Source organism: Musa acuminata, chromosome BXJ3-9 (genome assembly GCF_036884655.1).
Source record: "Musa acuminata AAA Group cultivar baxijiao chromosome BXJ3-9, Cavendish_Baxijiao_AAA, whole genome shotgun sequence".
Lineage (NCBI taxonomy): Eukaryota > Viridiplantae > Streptophyta > Magnoliopsida > Zingiberales > Musaceae > Musa > Musa acuminata.
The window spans coordinates 6,081,679-6,095,391 of NC_088357.1; the positions used below are offsets into that span (position 1 = coordinate 6,081,679).

Sequence of the window (13,713 nt, forward strand, 5' to 3'; positions counted from 1 at the left end):
TAAGCCCGACAAAACCGATTCTAGTCAAAGGGATGATCCACGTACACAAGATGCATTAAAATCAAAACATTACCAAATTCTTCATGATGTATACAATTGTCTCATAAATCCATGCGTATTTAGCTTTTTTTTTTTTCCCAAACTTCTGTTCTCCGTTTAATGCGTACACTTTCCCACCATTTGAACCATTAATTAAATCACTACCCTCAAGGAGCCTAAACACATCGAATCAAGCATTGGGCAGTCCTTAATAAGCATATTTTTCATTTAATAGTATATACAATAAGCTTAGCTTATTGTCGTTCCATCCACAATAATGTTAATAATCTAAACAGCAACGAGTAATAAAACACGACACAGTATACCTTCACTTGTTTTCTAAGACAAGCCGCCATCGGACGGTCTCGGTGTTGTCATCCTTACGCCATCTTTAGGTCCATGAGAAGGCCAGGGGGCTCGCGACCACGTGCCGGGCGTCGGACCACTCGAGGCGGCCGAACGCGGTCGATCCCGACGGCTGCGACGCCGTTGAGAAAGTCACGGTATAGTTCTTCTTCTCCCCCAGCGCCTCGAAGGTCAGAGCCGTTGGCTCCACCACCACCTTAACGTCCTCCGGCGCCGACACGGTCGCCTTGTACGTCCCAGGTGCCCCGACGTTGGTCAGCGTTCTTGTGTGCTTCACCGTCGTCGACGCCGTTGCGAACGCCACCGCGAAGGAGGGGTAGTTGAGGTCCGATACCTCGTAGGCCTTTTGTCTATCGCAGGTGTAGTTGGTCAGCCGGGAGAGTCGCGCGATCTGGAGGGGGGTGTAGTTAAGGGCGCAGAGGAAGTCGAGGTAGTCTTCGGTGGTTAGGTCGTAGACGAGGCCGGGGTCCAGGGCCTTCGGCGGGTCCACGTGGCCGGCGCCGAAGTCGAAGGGAGTGGCGGCGCGGCCGGTGGCCACGTCGAGGATCCCACCGTCGCCGGGGTAAGCGGCGTAAGCGGTGGTCATGAGGGCGGACTTGATGGCGCCGGGGCTCCAGTCCGGGTGCGCTCCCTTGAGGAGCGCCAGCAGGCCGCTGACGTGGGGGCACGACATGGACGTGCCGGAGATGATGTTGAACTCCGTCCGCCGCGGGTCCGCCGCCTGCCCCGTGGGCCCAACCGAGCCCGTCCAGGCGGCGAGGATGTTCACCCCCGGGGCGATCAGGTCCGGCTTCAAGATGTCCGGAGTGATGGCGCTCGGCCCGCGGGAGGAGAACGCCGCAACCACCGGCGACGGCTTGACACCGACCTTCGTACCCCTGAACGCAATGGTAGCCGTTGGGTTCGGATCGGAGAAGAGGTAGGACTTGATGGCGTCCCCGGCTATTTCCCCGACGGCGGTGGCGGGGAGGAGGTGCGCGTCGGCCACAAGCTCTTCCCCGTTGGCGTCGGTGTTGGCCAGGATCATGCCCGCCCCTCCAGCGTCACGCACGGCCAACCCCTTTTGTACCCGGGCGTTGATCCCGCGGTCGCAGAGGACGATCTTTCCGGCGACCTTGTCGGGCAGGAGGGTCCCCGTCATGCAGAGGTTCCCGTTGGTAGTGTTGGTGGCGTTCCCGGCGTAAATGAATGGGAGCGGCGAGGAGGGAAGTGGCTTCCCGCTGTAGAGCGAGACGCCGGTGTAGTTCTTACCGTTGCTGAGCAGGACGTTGGCGGGGAAGTCGCGGTCGAGCGTGCCGGCACCGACGGTGGTGATCCACGGCGCTACGTTGGAGAGGGTAGAAGCCCCGGGGCCGGCATTGCCGGCGGAGCAGGAGACCACGACCCCCATCGCCATGGCGCTGAAAGCCCCGACGGCGATGTTGTCGCGATAGTAGTCCGACATCCCGCCGCCCAGGGACAGGGACAGGACGCCACAGCCGTCCTCGATGGCCTTGTCCATGGCAGCGAGGATGTCGGAGCCGAAGCACCCACCGAGCCAGCAGACCTTGTACACGGCGATGCGCGCGCGGGTGGACATGCCGCGGGCGGTGCCGGCGGCGTAGCCAAGAAAGTCGACGTCGGGGACGGCTGAGCCAGCGACGGTGGAAGAGGTATGGGTGCCGTGGCCGTCGTTGTCCCGGGGGGATCTCGACTCCCTGGTCAAGTTGATAGGGCCCATGCGCGCTTCATACCCCTTTGAGAAGAATCGCGCGCCGACCAGCTTCCGGTTGCACGCGTTCGCGGCCTTGAAGTCCTTTCCCTCCTCACACGCGCCCTTCCAGCTCGCCGGGACCGGCCCGAGCCCAGTGTCGTCGTAGCTCTTGCGCTCCGGCCACACGCCCGTGTCGAGCACCCCGACGACGACGTCGCTCGTGGTGTTCGATTGGGGGATGAACCCCTCGGTGCGGTCGAGGCCGAGGAACTCCGGGGTGCGCGTCGTGTGGAGCTCGTACCGAGCCTCGGCCATGACGCCCAGCACGCCCGGGCGGCGCTCCATGGCGCGGGCCTCCGCCGGCGTGAGCCGCGCGGAGAAGCCGTGGGCGACCGTGTCGTAGGCGTAGAGGATCTCGGCGGTGTCGGAGACGGACCTCAGCGAGGCGTCGTACCAGTGGCGGTGCTCCGCGAACGCAGGCGGCATCTGCGACTTGGCCATGTGGACAATATACGTCCGCTTCTTGGCGGCCGCCACCGCCGCGGTGCTGCTGCAGCATATCACCAGCAGCAGTAACATCAATGACGACGACCTCAGTGGCTCCATCGATCCTCTCACCACCCTTCACCAGTAGCACACACTCGTACAATGCACGCGCTTGAGCAAGAATTTAAAGCAAATAGTTGTGGGCAAGAAAGAAGAGATTGCGGTGAAGTTTCGGATCAAGCAATGATTGCTTGCACAGAACAACAAAAGAAGTTGCGGGCAAGAAACAGAGTAGCCACTGATGGTGGTAGTGGTGGCGGTGAAGCAGAACCACAAGCCACAGGATAGAAGAGAAAAAGGAAGCATATGCGATCACATGGATTGCGTCTCTGTTTGTGTTTGATGCCATGTTTCTTGGCATAGCAGGGAAGAGAGTCTAACCAAATCAGGTTCATGTGAGCTAAAGGTTATTCATGGTCTTATTCCTTCAAACAAAAAATGTTATCTTATAACTTAAATCATAATCGTTCAGATTGTAAGAGATCAATTTCATCATGGTATTAGAACTTACCATCATGATTACTGTAGGTAAAGATATTAGGTAAAGATAATGGAGAGAAAGAAGGGAAACGCTGGATAAGGATAAAATGTGCCATGACGATCATGGGATAGTGGGTGGGAAGCGAAAAAGGAAAAGGTGGCCTAAGTGGCATATGAAATATGGTGATGATACTGATGGCAATTGGGGATGTAAAGTGTATGTTGAAATACCAAACATGGAAACTGAGCATGTAACACGTAATTGGCTTACTAGACAAATTCATTTTTAAGTCCGATTATAAAATACTTGAATCGGATTTAAGCAAGTTTAGTAGACGTATACACTACAATATATATATATATATATATATATATATATATATATATATATATATGCCCGCGGCCGTGATAGGCCGCAACAGCTATGGCCGAGTCTTCACATCGCCGCATCGCCATTGACAGGTACATGAGTGCACCGAATGAGGAATGGAAGAAGCGGGAGCGGCGCTTGCATCACGTCCTGGCTGCCAAACGCCGCGCAAGAAGCAGGGGTCGGCGGCCGATGTTAGCGAGGAGCACGCGGCGTTGGAGCTCGAGGAGCTGCTGGAGGCGGAGGCTGATTGGGAGTGATACATCGACGGCATGTCGAGGGAGGAAAGGCAGAACGTGCTGAGGTCGGTGGAGGCGAGCTTGGCGGTCTGCCGCAACGAGATTATTCTACGTCAACAAGGTGGCGGCGGCCTGAGCGTGCAAAGTTGTGACGCCGGGGTAGACGTTGTAGAAAATTCGAGGGAAATCATTTCTTTAATGTATCGAATCATTTTTCATTTATTCAAAAAAACTTCTTCACTTCTTTAATAAAGTTTCTTCGGTAATTATTTTTATCTTCTATTCTTTTTATCATAGTACCAGAGCAATGAGAAAATCGAAGTTTCGCCCTTGTCTTCGGCCAGCGACCAACGCCGCTGCAACCACATTCCTAAGAGGCTCCACAGTCAATCCTCATCTTCCTCACCGTGGTAGCCTCACAACAACAACAATCAATGAAGTCTATCGTCATTCTTTGTATCGATCCAAGATTGGTATTCTTATCAGGAGCATCATCATTTATTCTGTTGAGAGAAATCATTTCTCCTAATCTGTATAAATAGGAGAGGGAACATGTTAATGTATTGAAGCATTTTTCATTTATTCAATAAAGTTTCCTCACTTCTTCGTTAATTGTTCTTATCTTCTGTTCTTTTCATCTCACGAGTCACAATCCAATAATTTTAAGTTTTTTCGATTTAATTGGTATTTAACCCAATATATCCAAAATTTGATGAGTGAAATTGATACATCACCGGTATACCCGTACTTTATGCATCGAAAAATATGCATATTTATGGCCCAACTCCCTCATCTCTATCCTCACATCCTAGCCGTCCATATACGTTGGACCCGATCACCCTCAATGTCTACCGTCCATATATGGAGGGTAGAGATTGAGAACTGCCAGGAGAATTATGTCCGTGGTACCTGAACTGACCCACGACGCACACTCAACCATAACGCCTCTTCTATAGGCTCTCTTACTTTTTCTAGTGGGGCCCGTAAGCTGGACCACTGTTTCTTCCAAAGGATATTCAGGTAGGGCAGTGAGTAAACTTTTGGGGTATATCGGGAAATATCTAAACCCGTAACGGCTAGTTTCAAATTTGGAATTTAACAGCCTTCAGATGGTTCGTGGAACCCTTCCCTTTGCGCCTCCCAGGGTTTCAGAGGAAGACGATACCAAGCTCTCGCTCCCGTTCGATTTTTGAGCTCCCTCCGCCATGGAGTCCGGCAGCGATCTCTCGCCTGATGAGCCCGTGACGAAGCCTTCCACCGATTTCGAGAAGAAGGGTTCGGTTATTGAAGCTCCGACGTCAACCACCAGCGGCTGCGGCAGAAAGGTTTTCTGGAAACCCGAACCTGTCGAATCGCATTTTATACTTCCATATTTTTCCTCTCATGAATCTATTTAGGTATCTTCTTTGTCTTTATCTACTGGTGTAGTTAAAATTTCGAGTCAAAACACTCAGTTGTGCTCATTTGCTTGGGGCATTCTTGATCGTCTCGGTCACTATTTGATGGATGCCTGGTGTTCTTCGCATTAAGTTCCCGTAATTATATATCTGTTCTTATAGGAGATACTTGCTTTAGAGTCTAATCACAGTCTTGGTTGTCCTGTCCATCTCCCCAAAAGCTTGATTTTTTTGAGTACTAATTTAAGATCGATGTACAGAGAGGGAATTTTTTTACAACCATTGCTGAATTGTATGTAATATCTGACTTTAGCTAAAGCATAAATAGCTTTGGTTGCTTGTTTAAATTAAATCAATAAGTGCTGCCGATTCTCCTCTATTGCTAGGTAATTTGATAATCCATTGTTTGATATTCTTCTGTTTTAACTATCAAGTATACATACTATGTTATCCATTTGTTTTACCTTCCCCAAAGTTGGATCCATGTGCACTGGACTGCCCTTTGGTGGAAAAAACATCAGTGGAGCCTTTGTTGTGAGTAGTCCATAAATATGGTGCATAAATACATTAGTAGTACTATCAAAGTTGGAAACTGACTGAAGGCAAAAGGGAATAACTGACTTGTTGACATAGGCTATGTTCACGACCAAACTATGTTCATATAGGCTATGTTTCTTATGTGCTCTTTCAGGTGATGAAGGGATAACACCTTGTTGAAATGCTATCTTTCTGTCATCCATAGTTGACTTTCCAGTAACTATCAAAGTTGGAAACTGATTGAAGGCAAAAGAGAATAATTATTTGCGAGCAAACTATGTTCACATAGACTATGTTTCTTATGTGCTCTTTTAGGTAATGAAGGTATAACACCTTGTTGAAATGCCATCTCTTTGTCATCCATAGTTGACTTTCCAGTAATTTGGCAAATATGGCTTAGTTGATTTTCAAAGAGGCAGTAGGTTATAGCACTACCAAACTTGGAAGAAGGTCAAAGGCAGAAGTGAATAGTCATTGGCAAGGAAGATAAACATACATTATAGAGTCTTATGTATGCTGCTTTTAGGAAATGAAGGCTATATCTTCCTATTTCTTCATATATGTGTTACCATGGACGTCTATTATTTTCCACATGATTTGTGCATGAGCTTGCAACCAAAATATCAATTGCCTCCATGTTCACCAACGTACTGAACAGGTAGCTTTGTTGATAGCAAACAGTCGATCAATGATTTTTAGGTGCTATGAGTTGCATGTGCATGAGGCAATGTCAAGATATTTTCTTGATTTTACATTAATGTGGATAAATTCACCAGAACTGTCGTGTCTACAAAATTATGAATGGCAAATCAAACACACTGGCTAGAGCTGGATGTCAAGCCCCAAGGTATTCTGGAATACAATCAGAAGCAGGATCATGTCACTCAAGGGCATTATGTCTTTCAAATTTTGTAAAGATAGCATGCAGAAAATTCCTGTGAGATTTTCAATTTTTGAAGTAGCACTTGGAAAATGTTTTTGTCATTAATAAAAAACCTTGGTTTTTATTTAATGTTAAGGAAGATAAGCTTCTACCAATGTTGATGATCTATGTACAACTGAAAACTGTTATTGACAGCTGAGAGCTCTCATGCAGATTGGTGGATCCAAAGACAGTGGACATTCGATTTTGAATACTGTTAATAAGTCCACATCACAGATCAAGAAGCCCCCACATCGAAAAAATGTTTCTCCCCTGAACTGGTTTCCTAGAAAAAAGACTGATTCATTCTTGAAGAGAAAAATCAAGCATCTACAGGTAGTGTCATTGCCATCTATTCTATCTGTTTCAACATAATTTTGGTGTGGTACTTGCACGTCTACATACTTTAAGTTTTAGGTTAGGATAATGTATCTTTGTGCTTTCTTTAGGAGATTGAAGGAATGAACCTTTCTCTTGATGAAACGCTTGGAAATGCCAACCCTCATTATACTAGGATAGCAAGGGAAAAGATTGCAGCTCATGAGGCAGCTCAGAAGGCCATGGAAGCTCGCAAATCTGCTATGGTTGAAGCCTCCTGGTGTCGAATACTAGGAGCAGCTAGGCAATACCTTATCTAAATCTCATAATTGTGTGCAGGATGTACTAATTGAAGTGATTAAAAAAATCCTTTTTATAGCAGGATTAAAAGTAAAGAAGCAGAGGCACGGTTGGAGAAAGCTGAGAAATGCGCAGAAGAAGCCTTTGAAGCAGCAAGAGCTTTGGGAGTAATGATGTATGATAGGCCAGATTGTCAAAGGAGAACATGCGAAATAGAAACATCTTTGGGTATTGGAGGACGGTCCACTCATACAGTGACTGCTTCTTTTGAAACTGCCTTCGAGGTAGATAAAGAGGTGGCAGCAACGGTTAAAAAGGCATTCATACAGCTTGCAAATTGCCCCTCTTCTTTGGAAAAAGAAGAATTTAGAGATTTACTTTATAAAATCACTCAAAATCCTGATGGCAATCGTACCATGGAGGATGTACCAGAAATAACTTCTGAATGTGACACTGGTCATGGGGCAGAACGTGAGAAAGTCTCACATATTAGTGGTGACACAGACATGAAGCATGCCACCAAAATGAAACAACGAAAAAGCAAGAACAGTTTGCTTCCAACTGATAGTGGCAGCAGTATCTCTATGTCACCAACAGAGCTCATTGACAGGATGCTTGAAAGACTAAAAAGTTTGCATGAGGATGAGCTTGCTTCTCTGGCTGTTATTGTTGCAACTTGTGGCCTGAATGCTGCACTTTGCGAAATGGAGCACGACAAAGATAATGATCTTGAAGCCATTAGCAGTTGCACTTCTAAACTAAGAACAGGAATGAGAAGAGATTCCAGCATTACATCCATCGTGGGTCACACTGTGCAAGAGAAAGAAGCTCTGACTGAAATACCCAGTCTGGACAAGTCTCTGGTGAAGCATGTCTCGAAACTTGAAAGGGAAGTTCAAGAAGCAAGGAAAAATAATAGAGATTTGATTAATCAGAGAACTTCAGAAACATCTGAGACCCATGTTGTTGTTGAAAGTAAGCCATCAAACAAAAATGAAAGACATGTAGACTCGACTTTGGACTTGGGAAGTGTTCTCATGAAGCATGTCACTAAACTTGAAAGAGATGTCCTAGAATTCAAGAAGCACAATTACAGGAGCAACTCACTAGTGGAGGATAGGAAAGGTGTGGAACGGAATGTTGAAAGTGAATTTCAATCTGAAATTGCAGAGACTAAATGCAATGTTGATGCACCTACATGTGACAGTATCCCAACTCTGAAAGGAAAGCGATCCAACACCACAGATGAATTGTTAGGAGGAAAATATGGAATATCAATTAACAATGTATGTAGACAGTTGAGTAGTTCTCAAGGACTGACTGAAGATATTGAACATCATGGCGTAATGGTAATACATGAAGAAGTTCCAAGACCACCTTCTGCTTGTAGACAACAAGGCAAAGAGAATATAGATTTCAATCCTGTTGATGAGATGCATCAAGCTAGTAAACGCATGTCTCGTGTTGAAAGAGCTAAGATCGAAGTGTTGAAAACCTTTTCTTATCAGGAAAGAAATAGGGGTGGTGGCGACGCACTTGAAACAATGGGCCTTGATAAGATTTTAGTCAAACCAATTCATAGGTTGGAGAAGGAGAAAATGCAAGCTTTGGAACAAAGGAGGGATGAGATTTCCCTAAGAGACCAGAAGAACCAAACAACCGATGTCAAGGATACAGAGAGTTTAGACATGATCTTGGTGAAGCATGTCTCTAGACTTGAGAAGGAGAAACTGATGCTTGCAGCAGATGAAGGTGCAAGGACAGTGAAAAGAAGCAAACAGCAGCCTAAAGCATGTGCACAAAGTTTAGATGAAATCCTGGTGAAGCATCAGTCCAAACTGGAGAAGGCCAAGCTGGCTACAACTCAACAATCAGCAGACTATATCAAGCATGAATCTCGTAGAGAAGCCAGGGAAAGGGAGTTGCAAGAAGCATGGAGAGGCATGAGTTTAGGGAATTCAATGAAACCCCATCTATCAAGGATTGAACGAGACAAGGTTAGCATTAATTCAGTCTCTTTTGTTTCCTTTTTGAAAGTAACAGAGAACCTTATGGCGCATCTGATGCTTCTTTCAGGCTGCTTGGAGGAAGGCTGAGGAAGAGGAACACAACCGAGAAATGCAACTATGAAGCAAATCCAATTACTTCTCCTGCTCTGATTTCCGTGTACAATTTTCTTCGGGCATCCTTCTGATAAGTTCCATTTTGTTGAACATCTGAAATCTATGTTCAGTCTCTTGGCGTGCATATAGAACCAATAGGATTCATACTAGTGAAATGGTTCTGCTGTACTTAGTCGTCATTTTCCATGGTTTATATTAGGTGGAATAAGGAGGATATACTATCCTCAATGACATCTGCCATGAAGTACTTATGAGATATCAAATGACAGGAAATACTTCATAACGAAGTCATTCATTCATTTCTTCGCCTTTCTCAGCATATATGGCACCGTCGATATATGGCTTTGAATGTATTTGATCTGACTCAATATTCAAGTTAGAACAACAAAAAGAAAATGACTATGAATGGATCTGATCTGACTCGATCTGTTTCGAGATGTGACCTAATTCGATGACCAAAGGGAAAGTGAAAGAACCGATATGGTCTGATTCGATCAAAATCTGACATTTTGATCCAATTAGAAGCGGACATAAAGCCAATGTCCGTTCACCGATAGGCCATAGATTTTGTGCCACGAAGTCCACCAACTTGAACGCGGTTAATTGACGACGGCGCGGAAGCTGCCGACGAGATCATACCGCATTTATTCATCGCTCATCTCCTCTCACGCTTTTTGATGCCACGCGCTTCTTTCTCCCTCGCACCGCGTGCTTGGCCGTCTTAATGGGAAAAGTTTCATAAACGCCCCTATAAACTCACTGTTTTAAGTATTTTTCCTCTAAAATTTAACATATATGTCCCTGGGAAACATAAAACCTGACATATGTATATTCTCTTATAATTTATATTCTTTAGTTACCATCAATTGACTGTTTGTTGGAACCTTTAATAATATCAATATTTCTTACAAATTATATATATTCTATGTATAAAGATCTTATGGGGCGCTACATATAAAAAAAAATTGTAAGGGTACATATGATATTATAAACTTTATAAGAATTGATATGTAAACTTCCCTGTTGTATTGCCTTAATCTCTTCCCTGTCCTGCCGCATCGCCCCATCCTTCCTCGATCCGATCGCAAGGAGGAGAAGGGAGAAGTGGGAAGAGGAAGAGAGATCGGAGATGGGTGGCGGAAATGGGCAGAAGTCCAAGATGGCCCGCGAGAGGAACATAGAGAAGAACAAAGCCGCCAAGGGTATTCCTACTCCTTTCCAGATCTTTGATCTTTTTCTTTGATTTTTGGGGGAACTTCGTGGAATCTCATGATTTGATCGGTTTTCCTTATCTCTTGTGGGTGCAGGCAGCCAGCTGGAATCGAACAAGAAAGCCATGACCATTCAGGTTACCTCCTTGCTTCGACTTCTCGTCTTCCCTCCTCTTCTTTTTTGTTGGTCTTCTTGCTCTCCTGTTGCTCTTTTTACTGGAAAATGGCGATCTCGGTATCAGATCGGAGCGACCGATTGGATTCGTGTTCGTGGATTGCCTTGTATGGATACGTGTTGATAACTCCGTACGATTTTAGAGTGGAAGGGCATGGGTAGATGATTCGGAAAGCTAGGGTTTTTGTTTTTCGATCTGACCCTTTTCTTTCGAACAGAAGAATTGACTGGCTTTCGTCTTTTAGATGATAGGGAACGATTGGCGTGTTTTTTTTTTAATATTATTATTGATTTTGTTGTGCTTAGTTAGCTGATGATTCGATTGGGACAAAAGTATGATTCTTTGGAAGAATTTGATGGTGATAACGATAGGAAATCATGTGTCCTTTTGAAAGATTTGGTTCCAAGTTCCACTTGGATGGAGGTATCCCTCTTGATGGTCTTATTTTGTATAGATGAACTTGAGGGGATAACACAACCTTCATGGATATGCTGATGCTATCTTAGTTAGGCATCTGTTTTTATTGGGTCCTTATGTATGCATTTGTATGCAAATAACATTCCCTTTGTGTCCGACACCATTTGTTAGGTGCACTTAGGATTTTTTTTTTTTTCATGGAACTTTTTGCTCCTTATTCTTCACTTTATCACCTGATTCTTGCACTGATGCTAATTTGTAATAGGGCGTGCCTCAGAATTTGTAGGAGATGTACTGCACTACGGCTACCATGAAGCATAGTTCTGGCACTTTAAATTAGCATTTTGTTGTCAGCAAGCAATTTCTGGTCACGAAGTTGGTGGGCTATACGTGTCCTGACTTTTTTGGGTAAATTGTTTAAGGTTTTCTTATGGAACTTTTGTGACAGCAGTCTAAATAGTCTGATTGTTTTCTGTGTTTTTTTCATATGGAACTTCCCAATGTAAAATTGGAAAATATATAGGTAAATAATTGCTTTTCCATTCATCAATTGCATTTGCATTAGGCAATGACCTCGGTAAAAGTTCTACACAAATTTGGCTAAGTTGCCTTTGCTGGCCTTAGATCTAATTGATTTTTATTACATTTTGTTGTATATAAACAGCGCTAACTAAAATACGCAAACTCTAAAAAGGATTTGGACCTGGAGTTTTTTGTTGGGATGGAATTGGGAGTGGAATGGATCTATTGGATCAGGGGGTTAGCATTTTAAAAAAAAATGAATTAGAAGGAAAAATTAAAAAAATCACAAATAATTTGCCATCATTTAGAGAACTTTAGAAATATATGTGCAATATGAGAAAGAATCTTTTTCTTTTTCTTCACTTCATCTCCTCTTGTATGGCGACAGCATTAATGCAGGTTGCCTTGTTGACAAACTAGTGCTTGTCCTCTGCTTTGTCTTTTTCTCCTCCTCCTCTTCTATTCTGTTTGGCAACACTCTGTGTTCAGAGGGCCTCAAGACTTGAAGGTCCTGATGGATGGAAGTTGGGATCAGTGGTCAAAGAGCCATGTTGAAGAAGGCAACTCATGAACTAGCTTAAGGGTAGACCCAAAAGATATAGCACACATTTTTCTTGAAGAGAGATATATAGATATAGATAAGAATAAGGCACATATTGAGGGGATGAGGAGGGAGGGGGAGGCCAATGGCCATTTTCCTCTTAATTTTTAGTAAACCAAATGCAAAAGCTGGCTTATTCCAGCAACTAAAGAGGCCCTTTTTTGGCAGTTTTATTCAATCGCTAAACCACAAGAATAATTACTCTTGAGTTGGAGAGAATGAAGCTTTCTGTCCTTTGTCACTTCTTGCTGTGCAAGAAATATGCTTTGTTTTTTCCTGTCAATTTATGTTAAGTTTACAGTATCTGTGCCAAAAAAAATGATTTGGTAAATGTCATTGCTAGATATATGGAATATGGAAGGCTATTGCAAAGCAAGGAAGCAATAACAAAGCTAGGCATTTGGTCATCATTCAAAGTATATTTGGCACTAATAAACCAATTTGCTGATTGATTAAGAAGAACAATTTCAGTAGGCTTCCTAAATATATAGACCTTATCAAATTATAGGTTCTTAGTTTTTTGCTTATTATGTTAATGGTCAAAATTCTCAGGGATGAAGGCTTTCTTTCCTTCCAACTCAGGTGAATTTTCTGATATCTGTGAATTTTTACTGCTAATTTAGCCCAATGTTAGAATGATTTTTAGCTATTGGCTTGCAGATATTTGAGTGCATGGCTTTGCAGACCACAAACTCCTCATTGCAGGGGTTAAAATTGAATTACATCAGGATTTTTTTTCTAACTTTTTTGCGTAATGCATGATCAGCTTTTGATGTTAAAAGTGCTATCATGCCATTCATATGGTATTTGTTGATTGACTTTGTTTTTGTTGCTGTAAATCCAGTGCAAGGTATGCATGCAAACATTTATATGCACCACATCGGAAGTCAAGTGCAGAGAACATGCTGAAGCAAAGCATCCCAAGTCTGATGTTTCTCAGTGCTTCCCCCACCTTAAGTAGTAAGCAAGCCACAAGGAAGCCTATCAAGTGTGGTTGAAATAGGTATGGGTAAAATACCTCTGTATGGTAATATAAAGGTTGCAGACTTTATTGATCTGAACTATTTGTGTCTTTCATCTTTATATCACCATCACATATGTTGTGTGTTTTAAACTAATTAATAAAGTGTGTGTGCTTCTTTCCGGACCAAAATTTTCTTCTTCTCTTTCTGATACTACCGTAGTGTGTGGTCTACGTTTCTCTGTTGTATGACAGTCATCACATATTTACTTGTATGTGAAACTCAAATTTGTGTTTGTGCTTGTAAAGGAGGTTTAATCTAAACAATGACTGATGTCAAACGTTTTGGTGGATATATTTAATGCCTCAGAAGCAGTAACTGACCTTCACCTGACTGGGAAGGGTGAAATGAGATTATTGTGCTCCTGAGATTATTGTGTTCCTTTAGCACCTGACAGGAACTTTCTGTAGCTTGAAATCATTAATGTTTCTTGC

The 13,713-nt window shown here is 44.0% G+C and overlaps 3 protein-coding genes and 1 long non-coding RNA gene across 4 annotated transcripts; 3 read left to right on the top strand and 1 right to left on the bottom strand.

The window, feature by feature from the left end:
• Nucleotides 1-247: 247 nt before the first annotated feature.
• On the bottom strand, nt 248-2,754 carry LOC135650094 (subtilisin-like protease SBT1.7). Its single transcript, XM_065169218.1, has one exon. The coding sequence runs from the start codon at nt 2,702-2,704 to the stop codon at nt 431-433; it is 2,274 nt and encodes a 757-aa protein (XP_065025290.1). The 5' UTR covers nt 2,705-2,754; the 3' UTR covers nt 248-430.
• A 2,124-nt stretch (nt 2,755-4,878) lies between these two features.
• Nucleotides 4,879-9,587, top strand: LOC135650093 (uncharacterized). The gene is made up of 5 exons (XM_065169217.1): nt 4,879-5,058; nt 6,764-6,925; nt 7,039-7,211; nt 7,290-9,204; nt 9,284-9,587. The coding sequence occupies exons 1-5, from the start codon at nt 4,939-4,941 to the stop codon at nt 9,335-9,337; spliced, it is 2,424 nt and encodes an 807-aa protein (XP_065025289.1). The 5' UTR covers nt 4,879-4,938; the 3' UTR covers nt 9,338-9,587.
• A 785-nt stretch (nt 9,588-10,372) lies between these two features.
• On the top strand, nt 10,373-13,410 carry LOC135649410 (uncharacterized protein At2g23090-like). The gene is made up of 3 exons (XM_065167723.1): nt 10,373-10,532; nt 10,638-10,678; nt 13,102-13,410. Exons 1-3 carry the CDS (start codon nt 10,460-10,462, stop codon nt 13,216-13,218), a joined length of 231 nt encoding a protein of 76 aa, XP_065023795.1. The 5' UTR covers nt 10,373-10,459; the 3' UTR covers nt 13,219-13,410.
• LOC135649411 (uncharacterized) lies at nt 10,685-13,095 on the top strand. Its single transcript, XR_010501256.1, has 3 exons — nt 10,685-11,542; nt 12,810-12,839; nt 12,918-13,095. It is a non-coding gene; the product is annotated as an uncharacterized LOC135649411 (long non-coding RNA).
• Nucleotides 13,411-13,713: the final 303 nt, after the last annotated feature.

What these genes read in the sequence shown, in the direction of transcription:
- LOC135650094 (XM_065169218.1), bottom strand. Translation starts at nt 2,704, where the DNA reads ATGGAGCCACTGAGGTCGTCGTCATTGATGTTACTGCTGCTGGTGATA.
- LOC135650093 (XM_065169217.1), top strand. Translation starts at nt 4,939, where the DNA reads ATGGAGTCCGGCAGCGATCTCTCGCCTGATGAGCCCGTGACGAAGCCT. An exon ending in CGAATACTAGGAGCAGCTAG is followed by an intron (nt 7,212 to 7,289) that starts GCAATACCTTAT and finishes TTTTTATAGCAG; the next exon opens with GATTAAAAGTAAAGAAGCAG. An exon ending in CAAGGATTGAACGAGACAAG is followed by an intron (nt 9,205 to 9,283) that starts GTTAGCATTAAT and finishes TGCTTCTTTCAG; the next exon opens with GCTGCTTGGAGGAAGGCTGA.
- LOC135649410 (XM_065167723.1), top strand. Translation starts at nt 10,460, where the DNA reads ATGGGTGGCGGAAATGGGCAGAAGTCCAAGATGGCCCGCGAGAGGAAC. An exon ending in GAAGAACAAAGCCGCCAAGG is followed by an intron (nt 10,533 to 10,637) that starts GTATTCCTACTC and finishes TTGTGGGTGCAG; the next exon opens with GCAGCCAGCTGGAATCGAAC. An exon ending in AGAAAGCCATGACCATTCAG is followed by an intron (nt 10,679 to 13,101) that starts GTTACCTCCTTG and finishes CTGTAAATCCAG; the next exon opens with TGCAAGGTATGCATGCAAAC.